The sequence below is a fragment of the Sardina pilchardus genome, chromosome 16, assembly GCF_963854185.1.
Source record: "Sardina pilchardus chromosome 16, fSarPil1.1, whole genome shotgun sequence".
Lineage (NCBI taxonomy): Eukaryota > Metazoa > Chordata > Actinopteri > Clupeiformes > Clupeidae > Sardina > Sardina pilchardus.
Genome location: NC_085009.1, coordinates 13,685,583 through 13,708,313, shown reverse-complemented (window position 1 = coordinate 13,708,313; position 22,731 = coordinate 13,685,583). Strand labels below are relative to the sequence as shown.

Below are 22,731 nucleotides of genomic sequence, written 5' to 3'. Positions count from 1 at the left end.
TTGTTTTGATTCCATGGGAGGCCTGGGGGAACGGGGGTGGGGTGGGGTGGAGTGGACTAATGACACGAGAGAACGAGAAGAATGTCATACAAAAGACAATGACACAGTAGCCTACACAGCATCACAAATAGCTGTGATTACTGATAGATTTCAATCAAAAATGACGCAACCAATTTCAGACTCAAAACACTGAGGTGATGGGAGTAGTTTTGTGAAAATGTGATATCACAGACAAAAGGTTTGCTCATGCTGTTTCCAACAACATTGAATTTGCCTGGCTGTGATGTGTTTAAATGTATAAATCCCAGCCATATACCGGTATTTTTTATATATATATATTCAAAAGGTGAATAGCAAATACGGAATCAGAAAGAAGACACATCACAAAGACAATAGTTATATGAATTTCATTGCATTTAAAGTTCAAGGAGAAACACAGTTGGCAGCATCATAAACAAAGAACTCAATAATACAGAGGCACCCATGGAAGAAAGTAATTTCAAACATGGGATTCAACTTGATGAGATGTGCTTAAAAAATGTATAAAACACTTAACACTGAAAGAACACCCATCAAGATAGTTCTTTCTTGGACAGCTCGTCACACTCCACTTTTGACCAAGAAACACATAAAAAGTAGACCTCAATACTTTAAACTGGAACTTGACACAGCTGTGGAGTTCTAAGTTGATGTAGCCTAATGAAACTGAATTTGATTCCACATCAGTGGTTTATTTGGCGTAATAAAGGCAATATAGTTTTGTGAAATTGTACTCACAATACTCACACCAGCATCAGCATGTCTTGAAGGTTCAAGGGGATGATTTTGATGGGAACTCCTGGCGTGTTAATAAGAGCACTGTCTCCAGCATTACTGATAGACCTCTACATTATGGGTGTTCCATGAATGACCAACAGAAACAGGAAGAAAAGGACTGAGAACAAAAATGTATGATGTGCAAGTAGCCTATACGACACCAGCTATCTGTTTTTTGGCAAAACAGAATAATCTGTTGCTCATGGACCATGAAGAGTATATGTAGGAATTAAACTTCTTTGCCTTAGTATTGCGTCCATTTGCGGGCCTCGGATGGGTCATCAATGCAAAGTCAAATCTTCTCATGACATGGTGCCATGTATGCAGTTAGTGCAAGATCTAAATGCAGGAAAACTCCCAATACCATGGCTGTAATTACTGTTTTGTCTTGAAGGCAACCTGGTCTGGAACAGGTTTTCTGAGCTTCCCCTCGACTTGATCTGACCTGATCCGACACATACAGGCTCTGCTGGACAGTTCCAACGTTCCCATGGTGAAACGCTGCCACACCTTCTAGAGTGAAACCCGTTTTATGAAATTTCACCGGAGTCACCAACATGCAAAGTCTCTGATGATTTAGGAACACCCTCACCATTTCCAAACAAACCATTACACACAGGCGGGTTGGGCTAAGGGGCAGTTATTTGAACACTTGGAGGCACATGTACTTTTTCTTTTTTTTAGCTTCACTATCGCCACCTTGTGGCTGAATTGAGTAGTGGCCAATATGAAGCTATCAATTGAAAACAGCAAAAGTTAGATTTACTTGGTTAAAAAGAATACCTTTTATTGAAGACCATTAAAATAAATACTATACAGAACCCAATGTAGAAAAACTTTTAACACATGGCTTCTGTCTCAAAAAGGTTAACAAATCCATCACATTTTAATAAATTCATTTAAAAAATAGTGACCATGTAAACCCCATATCCTTTAGTGCCCCCAGAGACCCACCCTTTAAGAGACAAGAATTTTCAAACCATGAAAGAAAAAATGTAATGTTATAATCTCTAATATACTCAGTCATTTTAATTTTGGTCCTTACATCAAAACCCCTCCAACATATCTTGGTGAGGTAGGTTACAGAATTGACACTCCCCAGTACATATGCAACTCAATAGACCAGTCATGCTCCCAGAACCTGTGGTGCCATGACAAATCAGTCCCTCTAGCTTCACCATAATGCCATCAGCAACCTGCAACTCTGGGTAAGGGTGGAAGGGGGGCTATACAACATAAAGTAAACAATATATGGACAGTAGAAAGTTCGTCCACAAGTTTCTCATGATTACTTGTTCAATACATTTATTGAAACTGCTCACCCCATCCTCCATCAAGAGGCAAATATGACATACTAAACTTTAATCTGCTATGTGGAATACTGGACTGTTACTTTGGTCAAGGATTTCTCAGCCTCTTGACGCAAAATAAGCAGTCCGTGTATATATAACTACTCTGACCCTAAGAGAAACAATCACCTCAAACACTCACCTTGCAACTCCTTTTTAGGAATTTATTCCTTAATGGTTAGTACAGAACCTCCCACCTCAAAATCTACATGTAATGTGTGCACAGAGGACCACCCTTTCGAATATCGTTAAAATACAAACACCTTTAAAATATGAATGTTACAAGTAGTCAGATCCACATGGAATTAAAAAGACAGCAAGTCAGCATTTGTACACCATCATGTTGGAGGACAGGTGGGGGGGGGGGGGGGGGGAGGGGGGGATATGTTTGAGTGGCAAGTGAGTCATTTCAGTCCGAGATCTTTCAAATCTTCTGAAATACTGTGGAGATGAGTTTATGCTACAAGTTGAACCCGCCCCCATACAAACATGGGAGATGTGTCCAGCCATTCATGAGCAAAACAAAAAGAAAAACAAAAAAAAAAAGGAAAAAAGAAAAAGAAATATATATATGGGGGTTTGGGTGGGGGCGGTGATGGGCAAAACTTCAAACATTGGGTAGGGATCATCTGGGGGTAGAGCAGTAAAGGAAAAGTGAAGGGGCTTGGGGCTGGGTCGGTCTAGATCAAGTCGGCCACATTCATGGGCATCTCCTCCACAGTGGTGTTGTAGAAGGTTTCAATGTCTCGCAGAGCGCGCTTGTCATCCTCGGTCACCATGTTTATGGCCACACCTTTCCTGCCGAAACGGCCACCTCGGCCAATCCTGCGGAAGGCAAAAAAAGAGAGAGATTGCAATTAGGCAAAAAGACCCAAATTCACTTTTGATAAATGCACAGACTCCATCTTGGAAGTTGAGCTTCTATTGTAAACGGATCAACACATTAACGGCCTCAGCATGAACTCACCTGTGGATGTAGTTCTCCCTATTGGTGGGAAGGTCATAGTTGATGACCAGAGATACCTGCTGTACGTCAATGCCACGAGCCTGAGAAGCAGAGACCAGTCATTGATTAGCTTCACAAACCTAGTCAGTCGTAAATCCACACTGAAATCAGGCAATATAATGATGCATCCATATCCTGCAATAACTCTGGCATTGTGAAATAACCATTCCACCCACGCCTATCGGAAATGTCAGCTGCTATTAAGTTGTGAGGAGGGACGCTGCGGCCCAGTCACTGTGGAGAGCAGTTGGTTTCTCTACCAAAGAACATCGTTCCCATGACAGCACTTCACACGCCGGAGGGAGAGGGAACTTTGGCCACATTTAGTGCAGTAAAAATATATTACCATGCCAATTCATGGCCTATCTACACCAGTGCCTTTATTGGCCTGCTGTTTCTTCATCCAACATAGTTCAGTGCTATCAAATCGATAGTGACCTTGCAGTAATTCTTGTACATGGCACTTGCATTTATTTAGCATTATAATGTAATTTAGCGAACAAATTTAGCACTTCATATCCTTGGTATGTCACTTACCAGCAGATCAGTAGTGATCAGAACTCTACTGGAGCCGGAACGGAACTCCTTCATGATTATATCTCTCTCCTTCTGCTCCATGTCACCGTGCTGAAAAAACAAACACTTCGTTAATTACCTTTCTAGGAAGACAGGCCATGGCACCCCATAGACCGGGATACCAACCACTCGCTTAATTGACACATCTTGTGCCCATAGCATGAACCAGAACACTGCTCACGGACAGAGGTGACTGGGATGAATATGGAGCTCGTTTGCTCTTCCCCCAACTGATATAGGACTCAATGCCACTAACAGACATGGCCTTGCCCAGTAGATAGGGGACCCTCAAATTAGATTACATAAATTACCACTTAGTAATTTAGCATATTTTAAGCGACTTACAAAAATGAGGAATAACATTGCATCTACAATACTGAGGAGACCTTGGGTTGGACTTAAATACTACAATCAATTTAACTTCGGAAATGGCCATCTAGAGTAAACTCACCAGAGCAGAGACGGTGAAGTCCCTGGCATGCATCTTCTCGGTCAGCCAGTCCACCTTTCGGCGTGTGTTCACAAAGATGACAGCCTGAGTGATGGTCAGGGTCTCGTAGAGGTCGCAGAGGGTGTCCAGCTTCCACTCCTGCCAAGAGCAGACATGCACTTATTAGTCATTTAGAAAAGGTTGGGCTGTCTGCTGAAGACCCTTTATTAAGTTTCATTAATTTAATGAAATGAAGTCATTGCAACTTCACAAGTCTTAAGAGAGTATGGTGAAACATGTTCTTATTGGCTACAACCAGGAGGGGGTGCTGTTTTCAGGCTCTAAGTCAGATCATGCCCTCGGAGTCCTACAGCCCCAAGTACACCAGTCAGCAGTACGCCGACTGGAGACTGAAAGCTGCAGAGAGCCCCGAGTTCAGTTGACACGCATGGTTTTCATCATAAAACAGAACTTTCTTGGTGACTAGCCATGCTCTAGAATCAATGGCCAATCCAACTCACCTCCTTCTCCACATTGATGTAGAACTGCCGGATACCCTCCAGGGTCAGTTCTTCCTTCTTGACCAGGATGCGGACCGGTTCACGCATGAACTTGCTGGTCACCTCCAGCACCTCCTGGGGCATGGTGGCTGAGAGCAGGATCACCTGCGAACAAGAGGAGAATTCAGTGTTTGACTTCAGTCAAGTCGATGTGTTCCTAAATACACCAAATAGGGTTCATACGAAGGCATGCACAAGTTTACAGGACATTTACTGCCTGCCAAGCATGTTTCACAATGCATTGAGACCATTTGGGTGATCCAACTTACTAAGGCTGATTTAACACTGTACAACAAGTTTTGTTAGATGTTCTAATACGTCTGTGCCCATGGCATGAACCAGTCTTACAGTCACTATATAGAGAGAGCTGGGATGAAAATGGGCGTCGTTTACTATTCCCCCAACAGATATAGGAATCAGTGACACTAACAGACACTGCCTTGCCCAGATGATGGGGGTGGGCCTTTAAAACAGCTTGTCAAAGTCAATAAAGACAATATAGGTGAGGTGGACATTCTATATGGATTTTTTAAATGTTTGTGGCAAACTTTTGCTCATAACAGATCCATAGGTCAACTAATCATGACTAAATGGAGCTCACCTGGGTGTCAGAAGGCAGCTTCTGGAAAATTTCATAGATCTGGTCCTTGAATCCTCGACTCAACATTTCATCAGCTTCATCCAGGGCAAACTGCTTGATGTACTTGGCCGCTGGAAATAAGCAAGCAACATCACAATTAGAGCAATGACCGTGATTAGAAAAGTCATTTAAAAAGGGTTGGGTTGCCCGTATTAGTTGAATGTATGGGGTTTTTAGCAAATGTACGCTCACTTCACAAGTCTGAACAGATTATGGCGAAACACATTCTTATTTCCTACAACCAGGAGGGGGTGCTGTTTTCAGGCTCTAAGTCAGATCATGCCCTCAGAGTCCTACAACCCCAAGTACACCAGTCAGCAGTACGCCGACTGGAGACTGAAAGCTGCAGAGAGCCCTGAGTTCAGTTGACACGCATGGTTTTCATCATAAAACAGACCTTTCATAGTTGTACTATAGTTCTGATAGGTGGACACATTTTAAAATACTATAAGTCATTAAAGCACAAAGCTATAGGCGTCATGAGACTGCAAGGATAATTGCAGTCAAATATAACAATACAAAAAAAAGGAAAGATTTAGCGAGTCACCCACATTTTGCGGGCAAAACAGGCTACTCACAGAGGTATCTGCGGTTAAGCATGTCAAATACACGGCCAGGAGTTCCCACTACGATGTGGGGCACATCAGCCTGAAGTTTCTGGACATCATTGCGCACGTTGGTGCCTCCAATGCAGGCGTGGCAAGAAGCCCCCATGTAGTCCCCAAGAGCCAGGATTACTTTCTGAATCTGTGGAAAAAATGAATAATGTAAGCAGAGTAAATGACATGGGTATACCATGCCAAGACCTGTAGTCACTCTAACAGTAAACTAAAGCTCATTATAACAGGGCAATACTCAGAATCAAATTTATGCAACAACTGCGCAAGGCTGTTCAAGCTGCAGGTGCAGAAGCATTACAGAAGCGTTTGTTTCCATAGCATGAACCAGTCTATAGCTCACTACACAGAGATGACTGGGATGAACATGGATCTTACTCTACCCCCAACAGATTTAGGACTTGGTGCCACCCAAGGCACCACCCTGCCCAGATGATAGGGGTTTAGCTCAATAACTGCATATACACAGTCATTGGTTTATCTACACAAGCCAGGAGGTGCACTTCAACCAACAACAGACTCCCAACGATCTGAACATGCAAAGGCAACATGGTGTTCACACAACCAATCAAGCATCGCACCATATTGCTTTTACCATCCAGTCCTCGTGGAAGAGGCCAGAAGCGCACCCAAGACTCTCGAACTCAATGGCAAAGCAGTCCCCACCTGCTGTGCAAGCTCACGGGTGGGAGCCAGCACCATGGCCTGAGTGGCCTTCAGCTCAATGTCGATCTGCTGCAGGATGGAAATGGCAAAGGTCGCCGTCTTGCCCGTGCCGGACTGAGCTTGTGCAATGACGTCGTAACCTGCAAAGACATATAGGACCACTTAGGCAACACTTCCATGTTTTGAGTCGGCGCTTTAAAGTTACAATACATCTGTGCCCATGGCATGAACCAGTCTTACAGTCACTATATAGAGAGAGCTGGGATGAAAATGGGCGTCGTTTACTATTCCCCCAACAGATATAGGGATCAGTGACACTAACAGACACTGCCTTGCCCAGATGATGGGGGTGGGCCTTTAAAACTCATCAAGTAAAGCAGAGGTTGACATTCTATATGGACTCAAAAGCACAACTCACTTACCCTTGATGCAAGGGAGGATGGCCCTCTGTTGAATGGCAGAGGGTTTCTCAAAACCATAGGCATAGATTCCCCTGAGAAGAGTCTCGTGCAAGTGCATGTCATCAAAGCTGTCTACCACTTCCTTCCAGTTGCTCTGTATAAGAAAATGCAGTTCAGTTAAAGCAAATGTAATCAGAATACCCATACCCTTTTCTTCAGATGAGTGGTACATTTTTGCAGCCATCCAAATCAATTATAACCAGTCAATCTTGAATTACCTCAATGACTCCATCCGGCTCCATGCCTTCAGGTCCATTGTCTCTAGGTCTGAAACAAGAAACAGAAATAATTATATATGGTAATGTGAACAAGGACTTCCAAGTCAACTCATAAGTTAATTTAAACCACAAGATGGGGACAACTGGACTGAAATTCAAACATCGGCAGAAAGAGAAATGGTTCCCTGATTCACATAGTACTACCATCTGTGTGGCGGCAAATTATGCTCCTAGTGGTTACATTATCGGCTACTAACCAAATGGATACATCAACGTTATTCCACCACGACTAGATAGAAAACTAGCGACAACGTGAATTAACGGAGAGCTGCAAGATGGAGGGCCACATTTTGACTACGACACGTAGAATAGGGGCGGGCAAAATTTTTCTGTTAAAAACGAGCGAGCGCCTGCAAGGCAGGCCGCCATTTTTGAGACCGACAGCCATGATGGTGGTAGTAATAGCATTCAATGGTTACAAAGTCAACTAACGTTAGCTACTTTATAGTTAGCCATCTTTACGAACACAAGTCACTTCGATTGGACACCAAGGGAATTGACAAACAAAGACACATTACCAAAAACTCTACATAAACATATTAACTGTGAATTCTACTACGCCGGTCGGATCACACAACGTGACACCAGGCCCAACGCCTGAAAAAAATACGTCGAATTAGCGGACATGTAAAAATTCACAGACACGTACATAGCTAATGTTACTGTTAGACACACACACACGTTACGTATATGCCCAACAATGCCATCGACTGTTCACTTAAATTCGGTCGTCAAGCAGCTAGATTGCTAACGATAGCTACCGCTGTCCTAATAACCATTGGGCAAAAATGAGGGCCCATTGTCTCGCCGGGTCTGCCAACCATGTGCTCGCCATTCTGCTAACTAGCTACCGCTAGCTAGCCTAGGAACATTAAGTACGTAGACAGTCATCTATCGTAACATTGACTAATTTGAGAACATTCCACGCCGAAACACAAAGTATCGTTATAACGTTTTCATACTACAAATATCAATTAGATATATACCAACTGGCTGTCAACTTAAAGCAGGATAAAACTAACGTCATATGACGACAGCCATGCTAGCAAGTTAGCAAACTGTTAGCGGGCACGAATGGCTCACGAGGTTGGCTAAACCACCGTGCGTCACACCTTAGATCTACTTTATACATTTGCAAAAAAACCATCCTCGTCTAGATATTATACCGTTATAACAATAAATGATGCACCGTATGTTTCATTGTAAGAATGTACACGTCTGTTGAGCAAAGGACAATTTCCCGGCAAGTTAACAATCGGACCAAGGCGAGGCCTAACGTTGCAACTGAAGTCACGTTGAATTGGCTAACGTTAACGTAGATCGTTAGCCAACTGAACATCTCACACTAAAAGCTTTAAAATATTTTACAGCCAATTCTCTCACAACAAAATCCACCATGATGATCGATACATTGAATCATCATATTATCGCCCAGAAATTCTAGAAACTGAGGCAAGAAGAGCGAAATGCCGGTAAGAAATGCCACTCACCTATCTTCTGCCGACATTATCACAAAGAATGGTAGCGCAGCGGAAATGTGCTATATAGTTTAAGGTAAGGCACGCAGGAGATCCCTGATTGCAGCACGCCCCAATCAATCAGTGACGTCACAGAGCTATTGTGAGATCTCATAGGCTAAATGGTACGTCATATAAATAGTAAGCAACGCCTTCATCATGTGCAGTATGACTCATAATGTTGGGCGGGATTGCGCAAACCTTATGGACTCTCTTCGGATGTCTTTATTATTTGACGTATTTCTATTATACTAGGATTTCTTAGTAACAATTTATTTACGAATAGATTAATTTATGTTACACACCCAAGTGTAGATTAATTAGCCATTGTTCCTGAGTATCACTCCGATCTGGTTCGATATGAATCCTACCCTATCGTTATGCTCCATATTTTACCATTTCCCTGACGATTACCCTGTGGGTTGCCGTAGGTTTAACTTTGCTAATCCCTTCTTGTGCAACAGCTCTAGGCCTATATTCTGAATCATTCTAACACAATCTTAACTTCAATTATGAAACACATTGCACATAATCAGCAACATTTGATAGTGCCCTCATATGTAGTATATCTGATTCTTCCCATGATCACCTAGACTGGTTCAACAAACAATTCCACACCATCTAACAGCCTTACTCTGATGCAAGTGATATAAACCTATGCACCTAATAAATCTACACATGATTTAAATCCTGTAGTTTACAAGATATAACACTGAGCTGGTATACCTACACAATAACAACCTCTTCCCCTCTACTCAATGCAAAAGAAACTTCATTACCTTCACATCATTGTGTTCAGACAAATAAGCATAATGACATCAACTAGGACTTCATGAGATATGATTTATTTAAAAATAAAGTCGCAAACAGAACCATCTTGATCCATTTCCACATTTCTTACAGTAAGCATAGCGACATGTGTACTGACATGAAGAAAAAAACCAACAAGACCTAGAGGGGAAAAAAAAAAAAAAAAAAAAAAAAAAAAAAAAAATTAAAAACAAAAAACACTTGAACCCCTGTGTGACTTCTCCATCCCCCAGTAGCGCGGGTCACAACCCTGTCCAGAAGACCTTTTGATGGGTCTCCTTACTGTGTCAACATGATGACAATAACAGTTGAGTTGGCCTCTGTCAACCACAAACAAAGAAATAGACAATATATATATATTTATATAAAAACAAAAACAAAAACAAAAAAAACGTGTGGATGGGAGAAATGGGCACGGTCAAGGACCAATCATCCTCTGTGTAGAGTCTCTGGTTTGACTGACAAAGATGTAAGAGTTTCTTATAGGAGGGCTCTGCTCGCAGCCAGGGGGACAAAAGTGTCTCACGCAGACATCACAGCGAGAGCCGGCAGTGGCACAGTTCTTTGTACATAAGTCGCCTCAGTTTGGGCATATCCATCTGACTGAAGCTGAATGGCTGTCCCAGGGCCAGACACTTGCAGTACTGGAATTGAAAAAAAAACAAAACACATTTTCATTAGATATAATTCAAACAACAGTATACATACCATGAAGTCATACGATAAAGGAGATAATGCATTAAGCCACAACATATAGTGCAAAAACTTCAGTGTAAATCGACAGTAGATGGGTAGTGTAGATACAACAGTCTTATACCACAACAATTCTTCTGACATACAATTGAGAAGTTCTGATTAGTTGATGTTATGGTTTGATTATTAGATTTGCATTGACTGCATGAGAAGAATACGCATGTTCCTAGATGCGACTAGAAACAATCTCCTTGTTTACAAAATGTCACAGATGAGGTGAATAATGTTGATTAGCTTGTAACAACAACGCTTTTCAAGTTCTGGGACATAGTAGATGGGTGGTTAATAATCTGTTGTTTTAGTCAACATGCTGGAAGTGGGAGACGTGCAGATGTAAAGACCTGTGCAACTTTTTACAAGGGCTAAATCGTTACGTCCAGACAACTGGGTTGGGACATCTCCAAAATGGCGGGGCTTGTGGGACAAACCATGATCCAGTGACAGGATGTGGGCACTGATGGCACGAGGGCAACGAAAGGTACCCCCCGCCCCGCCCCCGTCTGGTCCGAATCGACAGAAAAGCTAACTGATGCACAAGTAGCAGAACATTTTAGTCAGTCAGGAATGTGTGGAATGGGGCTGCCGTCCTGCAGGCTGGTCAGAGAGCCCGTGCCAACCCCCTGTTCACTCTCTAAAGCGAAACGCTGGAGCTTTACAAGCATCAAAAATGGACCTCGGAACAATGGAAGAAGGTTGCCTAGTCTGATTAGTGACATTTTTCTGGTACATGTTGTATGAAGCCTGTTTACCAGGGGGAATTTATATATATATAAAAAAAAAATAATCAAAAATACACTGTCAAGAGGCCAAGCCAGTCGAGTAAGTGTGATGTAACATTCCCAGGCAGTGTTCCCCTCGGAAACCAAAAGCCTTCATCTGGATGTCAATCACACGTCTCACCTAAAATATATATATGAGTACACCCCCTAATGGCAATGGGATTCCCTGATGGCATCCTGCTCTTTCAAAAAGATTGTATGCCCTGCCACAATGGACACATTGCACAGGAATAGTTCAAGAGAACCAACAATGCATTAGAAAGGTGCTTCTCAAAATGCCTCCATGCTCGATCCACGAGGGTTGTTCCCACTGATCTATAACTAACACTGGATAGACTATCCCATTGTTTTCGCACCATCATGCTTTATGTAGATCAGTGAGGATCGAGGCATGAGGAGCGAGGGAGGACATATGAAAGCCCAAATGAGAGGCACCCACAATGTTTTGACTCATTGCTATATGCATATCTTTAAGTGTCTGTCAAACACACTAGTTCTCAAACACTGGAGACATGTGCATCACTAAATGCTCTAGCATGGCTTTTCACACTAGAGGAAATGAATGATCGAAACAGGACTTTGCAGACACTTAGACGCAGTGTGGCTGGATTTGCTGGTCCTGTCTAAGACAAAAAACACATGAAAAGCAGACCAACACTGACGTTTAATACTAAGGATGGGCATTTGAAGCAAAAGTACTATTCCACTGAGAGCTAATTGACCGTCCGAGACCCCTACGCAAGAACACAGCGGATGAGAGAGAGACCGAGAGACCCATTCACACTTAACTTGACAGAGTTTGCAGTGAGTCTTATATTTTCAAGCTCCTACTCTCACAGCATCACATACGTATACGGTAATATGTATTTTATTATTGTTTAATGGAGGCTAGCAAACCCCCTTTCAACTGCCTTTCCTCCACCTTTTTGCCGAGGGCTACTAGTTACTAGGAGCAGTTAAAAACATGGGGAAATATATTTCTTCAGGCAAAACTTATGGTGAAATGTTAGAATTTTAAAGGGATAGGCAATAACCATCCTCATCTGTTCACCCTAATGTTGGTTGCCAACAGTCCAGAGTATTTTTGTTGGTCTTTGGAAAGTGAGCTCATAAACAATGTTCAGGCAGCTCTTTTCTGTGAAGTGATAGTGCGGAATACTCAGGGGGTCTCCTTCCAAAAGAATCAAGCCTATAAGCACGTGCACACACACACCCACACATTCACGAAAACAAAGAAACAATGCAAAAAAAAAAAAAAAAAAAACCCTCAAACCTCACACATGCAGTAGATAATTTGTGCATGAAAAGTTTTCATAAAAAAGCTTAAATGGATGCTATGCGTCTTCCGCTACCTCGGAGTTGGAGATGGAAATTAAATAAGAGCAGGAGGAGAGCCTTTGGTGGACTGTGGTTTATCTTTCAGTTCATAGGTTACTCCAGGGGACTAAAAAGTGCGGCACAGGAGTCAAAAAGAGTACCGTTTCCCCTCCCCTTTTTGGGGGGCTGAATGGCCTGGACACCTTCCACTGCCAATGCCACAGCATGGAAAAGAGCTGATTCAACATTCTCATAGCAAACACCTTTTCCCCTCCACAAAGAGGTGTTGTCCCTGGCAACCACCTCAATCAACATGCCCCGACATTAGTTCCAAAACATTCTCCCATTGCATGGTGTATTCTTTTCAACTGGGACTGAGAACATCAATCTTTCTTAATTTGTGGAGTGTTAGTCATCTTGAGGTTAAAATGTGACTACATTGTTGCCAGAAAGGGAACAATGTTCTAAATTTGAAAAAAAATGGGCTGCACGAGAGGAGTGAAACTTACCTGGAGAACAAATGCTCCGCAGTCACTGTCGTTGTTCTGTCTGGCCACATTCTGTAATATAAACATTTATAGATTGTGTTTTACAGTTATGTGTAGAAAGCAGAAAACAGAAAACACTACCACCGTGCAATAACAGAACTCTACCACCAAAAAAACAATATGAATTTTTATTTTTGAGGCCTCTTAAGAGTATACAGCATGGGAGGAGATCATGTATTTTGATTAGAGGCCGACTGATATGGGTTTTTCTATGGCCGATGGCGATATTTAGAAATCAGGGTCAGCCGATGGCTGATATCTTCCTGTTTTCTCCCCTCTATTTGAAGGATAAAATGTACCACTAATAACTTAAGTTGATACATTTTGTGTATCTTAAGAAAAACATACATGATCTCTTTCTTCAATCTGAACTTTGTGTCTTCACAGCACATAGGCCTACTGTATATAGCCATGGCTAATTTAAATTAAAACAATGTAGGCTATAAACTAAATAAATGAAAAAGGTAATCAAAAACCCATAAACTTTGTCAAATACAATTTTAGATGACTGTTAGTATGTCTAGTTCAATATAGGCTGTCTTCTGCTTCAAGTCATTCTATGCTTCCATTAGTTACATGCCTAATGGACATGATCTAGTGGTCGCAAAAAAGAGAAAACGTAATATCAGAGAGGGTTAAAGCGGAGGATCGTTGGTTATACTACACGCAAGGACACAAGCCACTAGCAATGACATTGTAGAACAGACAGGACCAGGTAGCCTGGGAAGACCCATACGATGTCAACAAGGCTAGAGGAGAGGTAACTGCACTGAGTTATGCTCACTTTGCTGCTCACTTTAGACAACTTGCTCAAGTTTCAGCTCTAAAATTAGAAGGGGCATTGTCAGCATCAACTCAAGGAAAGTGTAGGCTAATCATGCTTTTGAACTCAGCGTGTTTTTTCAGCCCATCGTCCCGATCAGATCTGTGTGTGTGTGTGTGTGTGTGTGTGTGTGTGTGTGTGCTCTGCCTGGGACAGAGAGAAATTCTCTCACACCAAGAACAGAATTGATAATGTCGGAGCTTATATTGAACCCATGGCCGATGGCATTAGTAGGCTACCCATCCCATGAAGGCTCACTAATGAATAGCCTATCCGAAGTAGCAACGTGTGTATTCGTGTTTTCTTTCTCTATGAACAGAAACATTGCATTGCTAACCAAATAAATATTTAGGTATTTGAAATATACTAATTTAAGCTGTTGTTGTACTCCTCCAAAGGTTAACTTGTAATTCATACAAATAATTTAACAAATTCATTTTTTGAGAATGTTACTGCAAGCTATAACCTTCTTATACTGTTTGTACTTGACCAGCACCTTCACTTGAAATGACAGAAGTATGTATCGGCAGAAACGGTATCTTTGGTATCGGTGTGTGCAGAGTGCATCAGCTGCTGCCTGCATGCACATTAAATAAGAGGAGAAATCCTGCTCGTTTTTTTCTTCTTCTTGTTTTTCCAAGGCCACAATCCGTTTTTGTTATTGGTTGTTGCTATTTGAGCTAAACAGCCAATCACACATTAACACATACTCCTGAAACGTCTGTGTTGATTGGCTGGGATCGTTTATGGTCCAGACCACTATTGCTTCCCATTGTCAGAGCAAGTGAAGGAGTTAAAAAACAAAATGTTTAAAAGCGCTAATTACTCAATCCATTTATGCTTGATTATGCCCTGCACTCACTAAATTAGTTAATACTTGCATCATCCTGTTCTTACTGTGGGGCTGCCATGGAGCTGTATTCAGCTCAAATTAGAGCTAAATGTGTCTGCATGGCAAGAGTGAGAGTGGCGTTGTGCAGAGTAATTTGTATACTTCCTTCTCTCTATGCGTTTCATGCTAAAATGAACATTCACCCTACTTAATTTTTAAATGTGTCAAAAAATATGACATCGCTAAGTAATGCAATCAGCTAATCGCAAAGGCTGCAAGTACTAGTTCAGTTTGCAAGTCTGTCCTGATGGCTAATCTTGCAATGATGATCTTAATCATCCTCCTTGTGTGACAGGCAGCTCACCCAATAAGAGTGCTGTATTTCTCATGAGCTATGCATGCTCATCGAAGTTAGGGGTCCTCTTGACTGCGTTCCCAGACTTAGGTGCTACGTTTAAGGCTAAAATGCTTTGGAAATTACTCTAAGTAAAAAAAATTATTAGGAGTCCTAAAGATACGACTGACACAACTATAATTTTTTAGGAGTTTCTCCTAAATTTGTCAGTTAGGAACTACTTTTAGGTTTAAGATTCTTTGTGGATAATGATGTGATTTCAGAAGAGCATCTTAAACTTGAAATGTTTATCAAATTCTCAGGAAATCAAAGTACACTCACCATTTTAAAATAACCATTCCACCCAGTCATGAAATCTCGCCGTTGTTTCATGAAAGCCTCTGCCAGCAAGTACTTTGCAATGTGCTGCAATGTGCAGAAAAAAGATTGCATTTAAATGAAGGAAGGAGGGAGGAATCATACCCAAATAGAATGCAAACACACTCATATTAGTATTACATATTACAAAGTATATGGGGAGGTGGTGGTACAGTGGTTAAGGAGCTGGGCTAGCGTGCAGTAGCCTGAAAGTTGCTTCTACCGTTGTGGCACTTAACGCTTACAGTAATTTCCCGCATATAAGCCGCATTGTGTACAACCCCTGGCAAAAAATATGGAATCGCCAGTCTTGGAGGATGTTAATCCAGTTGTTTAATTTTTTAGAAAAAAGCCAGATCACAGACATGACACAAAACTAAGTTCATTTGAAATGGCAACTTTCTGGCTTTAGGAAACATTAAAGGAAATCAAGAAAAAAATTAGTTAATCAGTAACAGTTGCTTGTTTTCGACCATCCAGAGGGGAAAAAAATATGGAATCACTCAATTCCAAGGAAAAAAATATGGAATCATGAAAAACAAATTGACAAAAGAACACTTCAACGCACCACTAGTACTTTGTTGCACCACCTCTGGCTTTTATAACAGCTTACAGTCTCTGAGGCATGGACTTAATGAGTGACAATCAGTACTCTTCATCAATCTGGCTCCAACTTTCTCTGATTCCAGTTGCCAGATCAGTTTTGCAGGTTGAAGCCTTGGGATGCACCATTTTCTTTAATTCTACTACAGATTTTCAATTGGATTGAGATCCAGACTATTTGCAGGCCATGACATTGACCTTATGTGTCTTTCTTCAAGGAATTCAACAGTTTTTGCTCTATGACAAGATGCATTATCATCTTGAAAAATGATGTAATCATCCCCAAACATCCTTTCAATTGATTGGATAAGAAAAGTGTCCAAAATGTCAATATAAACTTTATATAATAAATAATAATATAAGCATTATTGAAGATGTAATGATCGCCATCTCCCCAATGCCTTTACCTGACATGCAGCCCCATATCATCAATGACCTTGTTTTTTTCAGGCAGTTGTCTTCATTAATCTCAATGAAATGGCACCAAACAAAAGTTCCAGCATCATCACCTTGCCCATTGCAGAAACGCGATTCATCACTGAATATGACTTTCATCTAGTTATATCCACATTCCAATGAGATTTATGAAGACAACTGCCTGAAGAAAACATGCACATATCCTCAGTTGTTGATGATATGGGGCTGCATGTCAGGTAAAGGCATTGGGGAGACGGTGATCGTTACATCTTCGATAATGCTCAATCCAATTGAAAATCTGTAGTAGAATTTGAAGAAAATGGTGCATCCCAAGGCTCAAACCTGCAAAACTGATCTGGCAACTGGAATCAGAGAAAGTTGGAGCCAGATTGATTAAGAGTACTGATTGTCACTCATTAAGTCCATGCCTCAGAGACTGTAAACTGTTATAAAAGCCAGAGGTGGTGCAACAAAGTACTAGTGGTGCGTTGAAGTGTTCTTTTGTCAATTTGTTTTTCATGATTCCATATTTTTTTCCTTGGAATTGAGTGATTCCATATTTTTTTCCCCTCTGGCTGGTCTAAAACAAGCAACTGTTACTGATTAATTATTTTTTTTCTTGATTTCCTTTAATGTTTCCTAAAGCCAGAAAGTTGCCATTTCAAATGAACTTAGTTTTGTGTCATGTCTGTGATCTGGCTTTTTTCTAAAAAATTAAACAACTGGATTAACATCCTCCAAGACTGGTGATTCCATATTTTTTGCCAGGGGTTGTATAAGCCGCAGGACAGTGTTTTATGCAAGTTAAAAGAAACAAAACCATATTAACTGCCCCCCTGTATTAACCTCATAGTTGAAGAAATTTTGCAAAATCAATGTATAAGCCACGGCTAATAGTCAGGAAATTACGGTAAAGTTGCTCCGGGTACAATAGAATCCCTTGTAATATAGTTGACATAAGTCACTTTGGACAAAAAGTGTGTGCTGAATGTAATGTAATGTAATTTCCTAAAAGGTGTCCATTACCTTTGGACAGCGGCTGTTTAGGGTCCGCTGGGAGTCAAAGTAGGTGACAGCCTTGCGCTTTATATCAACGCTCACCAGGGACCAGTGCACCTCCAGGTGAATGGGGATCAACAACAGATCTTTTTGGAAGATGTCCACCTGACCAAGACAGTATTGTTGTCACAGTTAGCCAATAACAGTACAATTTAAAATCAATTGCCCATTTCTTTTCAACTCTAAGAGAACATTGTCTAACATTCTGGATCATTATTTTGATATTCTCAAGCATACATAGTTTTGAACCCATTCAGCATACATTCTACAGGAGTAGAATAGTATAGTATGGAAAATATAGTATGGAATGTAAATGTCCTTACATTTTTCGTCCACCTTTTCACGCCATCATAACCCTTTGTCCTCAACTTGTCATAGAAGAAACTGTTAAAGAAATGAACCTGGGACAAAGAAAAAAGAAAAAAAAAACCACAGGGGACGAAAATGAAAACAAAATCAAATCAAATCAGTGTAATACTCAGGACTTAAGCTGTATATAAGGTACAAGCCTGTTGATAAACAGTTGGCAGCTGACAAAAAAAATATGAAAATGTCTAACTGGTACTTCCTGATTTTGATTCTGCCATTTTGACCATATTATATCATATAATCATATTTACTAAATTCAAAAAAGTTTCTCTGAAAAACCAGACTTTACATGTTGTTGGATGGCATAGGGACTGAATTCTCACCTTCTCAGGCACTGAATCCATCACAAGATCTCCATACATATTCATAACCTGATGAGAAAAAAGATAATGAATATTACAGAAGTAAAATGGCTGAGCTGGGAGGTCTCTAGTGATCGAGGTGACAGAGAACGTTAATGTGACATTCACAGATCTATTTCAGAACATGCACACATGATTATGTCGATTGAAGACTATCTAATGGACAGACCACAGTTTGTGAGGTTACAGAACTGTACGTTTTCTGGTCTGGTGTGAAACATTGAGGGGGCACAGTGCTGTCTCCCCTCCTTCTCACTATCTATATGCCAGCCTTTAATAGGAACTCTGAATCCGGTCATCCACAAAAAAATTTTTGGGTGAAACTGCCATTGTTGCGTGAGTGGATGTTAGTCAGGAGGAAGGATACAGGGGTCTAGTGGGCCACTATGTGTGGTAGGGAGAAAACTTCCTCCAGCTTCACGTGGCCAAGACAAAGGAGATAGTGGTGGATTAGAATAGGACAGAGAAGGTTTCATCATCTCCACTCTGCATCAGCGGGAGTAACGCCTAGATCGGTAAGTCCTACAAATACCTTGGCATTCATCTGGATGACTAGCAGGAACGGTCCATAAGTACTGAAGCAGTCTATAAGGAAGGCCTGTGAGACGCGTTAACTTCCTGAGAAAGCTCAGGCCATTCAATGTTTGCAACAAATTGTTCAAACATGTTCTATCAGTCTGCTGTTGTGAGCACCATCTCCTAATGCGGTGAAGTGCTGGGGAGAAGGCATCACAGTAAAGGACACAGACAGTCTAAAATGATAAGGGCTGGACTCAAGCTGGACAAATTGGAGGACACTGCGAAGGACAGAAGTGGAAGCTAGTGAAATTTCCTCAAGACTCCTTCAACTCAGATGCCCTAAAGAATGATGCGGGAGGTAATTTGTGCCAGGTGTCATCAGTGACTTTGTGACTAATCTGCTTCTGTCAGACCTGCTGACATTGAACTGCTTGTGAACTTAATCTGTCTTGACTACTTAAAGGGAAACTATGCAGGTTTGCCGATTTCTTCGCCGGTTTCGCTTTCGTTTTTGCTCGATTTACGCTTGCACGTTTCTCTGCAGAGCTTCGCCTACAGCTTTAGTGTGTATATTTTACAGCACTCCCTCAATCGGTCAGTCTGCCTTTGCAAGAGCACGATCGCGAGGCTGGAGACTTTCTGTTGGTCACCGGCCCGGTGGCACAAACTTGCAAGTGTGGGGGGAAGCGCCTCTGAAGCTGATCAGTTAAGGCAAATTAAGCTAAAAAAAACGTGCATAGTTCACCTTTAATTATACTTCACTTTGCAGTGTATTTTGTGTTCAATCAGCAGTCTTCGAAGTTTTTATGTGACTATGCCTTATGTCTACTTTTTGTTTAGGATGATCTGAATTTTGATATGTCTGGCTACATTAACAATGTAATGGCAAGGGGATAGCATATATTTATCCATCTATGGGTCAAACATTAAACCCAATAACACGCAGCAAGGAACTACAAGTTACAATGGCGGCGTTTACTGTACCTGATCATTCAGCCAATTCTGCCCATACAGAGTGCTGAGGTCATCCATTGTGAGGATGTGCCGCTTGTAGTTGACACGAAACCCTCGCACCATAGCGGTTCCAGGTGACCTCTGGTAGGCTTGAATTACGGACTGCACTGTAGCTTTCCTGCAACACAAAGAATTAGAAGTTGTGAGTGTGGTGCAAATGCCTTTATGAAAAGTGACATGCAAATCTCGAATGATGGTGAATAGCCAATAATATGGTCAAATGATGTAATTTGTAAAATAACTAAATAAAATAAACATAAAAAGCACAAACATGGTTAAAGCGTTAACTGGATTTTCACACTTGACTTTGGCATGTTAAAAAGGGAGGGCCGATTTAAAACAAGATTGCTGAGTAACCTGTGTGGCTGGGAGAAATTTTCCTTGAAGATGTCTTGCAGTTTCTCAACCACGTCATCAATATGGATGGGAATCAGGCTTCCGTACTGCTGCAAAGACTCATCAAGAATCCCTGAAAAACACACACAAAACAAAGAACACGCCAATGAGATATGGGAGATCGACTGGGCCTGATTCTATAAGACATGGACATGGGACCTGTAAAATGCAAATACCATGTAGGCAGGTCATGTGCTCTTCTGTGAGAGCCATCTCTACAGGCTTCGGACGCATCGGGGGAAAATCCTGGCCTCCGGAGTCCCCAGTGCTGACCAATGAGCTGGATTGCGAGTCACCGCGGTAACCATTGAGTCCGTATAACCGTGATTCTGTGAGATAAATGAAAAGATGAGGGTTTGAAAAACAATTACAAAACAGGGCACATTTGGTCTAGCAACTGTTCCTAACAACTATATAAAGAACATGAACAACAACAAAAAAACATAGCTCTGCTTAAAAGATAATTCAGTGTATCAGTATTCAAAGACACTCCTGGAGCAGGCCCGCTCCATGACGTAAATGGAGCACACACCTGTCTCACTCTCATCCTTTCTCTGCACTTCGGCTTGGGAGTTACTCAGCCCCGGGTCCCGTCGCTGGCGGACGCCGTAGGTGCTGTGCTGGCGCCACCTCCGCACCCTCCTGTGTCCCTGCATGCCCATCCTCTGGGCTTGCTGGCGCCACGTCTTCCAGTGCTGTGCGAGTCGGAACCGCAGGCTGCTGCGAACGCGGAGCCTTCTCCAGCGCCTCAGTCGACGCAGCTTGTGCGCGGACAGCCTTGACCACAGGGGCTGCTCGGGCGAGTCCCCTGCTAAGAACTGGACCTGCTCCTCCGACAGGGGCGGTGTTGATTGTTGTTGCCGCAGTTGCTGATCTGTGAGGGGCCCTAACGGTGTGTCATGTGGAGCTTGCCATTCTTCCACCCCTTCAAGCTCTTCCCACGGAGCTGACTCGAAGTCCACCTCCTCCTCCTCCTCCTCCTCCTCTTCTTCTAAATCGTCGTCGTCTTCTTCGTCATCTTCTTCCTCGTCATCATCTTCTTCCTCTTCCTCCTCTTCTTCCTCCTCCTCGTCCCTCCAGTCATCAATAGTCTCTGGGTCCATGTACTCGGTCTCATTGACCCTTTCCTTCTGCCCCAGTTTGAGATGCATTGGACTGGACACATGGTTGGGTGAGGAGGCATCCATGAGGTGCCCTGCAGGCATGCCTGCAGCCCCATTGCCCTCCTGGCCCACACCCAAGGCCAGCTCTCCTTGCCAGCGGTTCTGTGCCAGGCTGCCGCTGCTGTCTCTCATCGTCCACGGGCACCCTGCAACCTGCGCCAGCTCGCCACCTGCCATGCAAATGGAGAAGATGAAAGGAGAATATACATTTTTTTCTGTCTCTTTCTTTATACTTTGCGGCAATTTTCATTTAGCTTTAGTTAGCCTGGAGTTAATACAGGTCTGGTAAGTGCAAACTTTGAAGGAGCTGAAGTGAGCTCTAATAGCTAACTTGTCTTTCAAGCACAACACAACGTTAACTGTTACCCATATTTCAATGCAAAACATTTTTTTACAGTATTGAGGTACACTTCTGCAATTCCTTTTCTCGTGGAGTTCATTTCATATACCTCTTACATGCACAATGGTAGCTACAGTTGGCTAACTGGCTAGGTAGACACTTGCGTGGGCAAGAGAAGTCAATTAGTTGGTTAATCTGAAATGGACACTTAGCGTTGGCTATCCAACACCAGTTATGGCTTCCATGAGGCTGCTACAAGCGTATGGTTGCTTTATTTGCCGATTAAATTAGGCTATAGGCATGTTGTGGCTATAACATTCATCTAGTATTAATATAACTGACTGCTTACTCCATAAAGCTAATGAGATGGCAAAGCTAACAAGCTAACCACATATCTAGATTAGCTGGCTAGCTAGCTTGAATAGTGTAAACAACAGCTAAACTACAGACCAGTCGGTTAGCTACCCAATCGCTTTTTTGAGGTCGCGAAATAAAATATAAATTAGGGTATTGAATGCATTTGAGACCTAACAGCTAGGTGCATCAAAATCTGTGCGCTGACCCCCCGGAGTATTGACCACGTACCTGTACAGTTCACGATTGCTAGCTAGCATAATTTGGTGCTAGCTTGCTAGCTAACCATGCATAAACATTACGCCCTTTTGGTGTGTGTGTGTGTGTGTTGAATGTGTGAAACGTCAAACTCACCGTCAAAGTGCAATCTTCTATCAGAATACGGTATAAAATAACAAATATTAAAATCGCTTCTGACTTGATGGGAACGCAATTGTGGAAGCGATCCAAAACAGACGCTTCTAATTCAACCTCATTCAATGAACACCGGCGCCTCTTTAAAACGAAGGCACGCGGTTTCCGCGGCGCTTTACTGATGTCATCAGCCTATATTGCTATGAAAGATATTTAGCTTGCCCATTGGACGTATAGCGTGCTTTATTTGATCAACATTTGTGTAGTAAGGTTTTTTTTTGTATTGTTTTT

At 42.0% G+C, this 22,731-nt stretch overlaps 2 protein-coding genes and 3 non-coding genes across 5 annotated transcripts; all 5 read right to left on the bottom strand.

Moving 5' to 3' along the window:
• Positions 1-1,827: 1,827 nt before the first annotated feature.
• Positions 1,828-8,994, bottom strand: eif4a1a (eukaryotic translation initiation factor 4A1A). Its single transcript, XM_062515781.1, has 11 exons — positions 8,890-8,994; positions 7,340-7,388; positions 7,083-7,215; positions 6,661-6,800; positions 5,956-6,124; positions 5,339-5,448; positions 4,699-4,842; positions 4,199-4,336; positions 3,709-3,798; positions 3,133-3,212; positions 1,828-2,990 (listed from the first exon to the last, which is right to left on the bottom strand). Exons 1-11 carry the CDS (start codon positions 8,904-8,906, stop codon positions 2,846-2,848), a joined length of 1,215 nt encoding a protein of 404 aa, XP_062371765.1. The 5' UTR covers positions 8,907-8,994; the 3' UTR covers positions 1,828-2,845.
• Positions 3,893-4,033, bottom strand: LOC134060738 (small nucleolar RNA SNORA48). The gene has a single exon (XR_009935341.1). It is a non-coding gene; the product is annotated as a small nucleolar RNA SNORA48 (small nucleolar RNA).
• On the bottom strand, positions 4,508-4,644 carry LOC134060740 (small nucleolar RNA SNORD10). The gene has a single exon (XR_009935343.1). It is a non-coding gene; the product is annotated as a small nucleolar RNA SNORD10 (small nucleolar RNA).
• Positions 5,634-5,770, bottom strand: LOC134060742 (small nucleolar RNA SNORD10). Its single transcript, XR_009935344.1, has one exon. It is a non-coding gene; the product is annotated as a small nucleolar RNA SNORD10 (small nucleolar RNA).
• Positions 8,995-9,751: 757 nt separating the features above from the next.
• On the bottom strand, positions 9,752-22,577 carry senp3b (SUMO specific peptidase 3b). The gene is made up of 11 exons (XM_062516853.1): positions 22,441-22,577; positions 20,762-21,562; positions 20,406-20,558; positions 20,191-20,302; positions 19,804-19,951; positions 18,262-18,309; positions 17,893-17,970; positions 17,537-17,674; positions 15,455-15,538; positions 13,085-13,135; positions 9,752-10,370 (listed from the first exon to the last, which is right to left on the bottom strand). The coding sequence occupies exons 2-11, from the start codon at positions 21,522-21,524 to the stop codon at positions 10,260-10,262; spliced, it is 1,686 nt and encodes a 561-aa protein (XP_062372837.1). The 5' UTR covers positions 21,525-21,562; positions 22,441-22,577; the 3' UTR covers positions 9,752-10,259.
• Positions 22,578-22,731: the final 154 nt, after the last annotated feature.

Coding starts and splice junctions, on each gene's coding strand:
- eif4a1a (XM_062515781.1), bottom strand. Junction 5,449..5,955: donor GCTTAACCGCAGATACCTCT/GTGAGTAGCCTG, acceptor GCTTATTTCCAG/CGGCCAAGTACATCAAGCAG. Junction 3,799..4,198: donor ACTTCACCGTCTCTGCTCTG/GTGAGTTTACTC, acceptor TTGTTTTTTCAG/CACGGTGACATGGAGCAGAA.
- senp3b (XM_062516853.1), bottom strand. CDS start 21,524: ATGAGAGACAGCAGCGGCAGCCTGGCACAGAACCGCTGGCAAGGAGAG. Junction 20,303..20,405: donor GCACATGACCTGCCTACATG/GTATTTGCATTT, acceptor TGTGTTTTTCAG/GGATTCTTGATGAGTCTTTG. Junction 17,675..17,892: donor TGAAAAGGTGGACGAAAAAT/GTAAGGACATTT, acceptor TGTCTTGGTCAG/GTGGACATCTTCCAAAAAGA.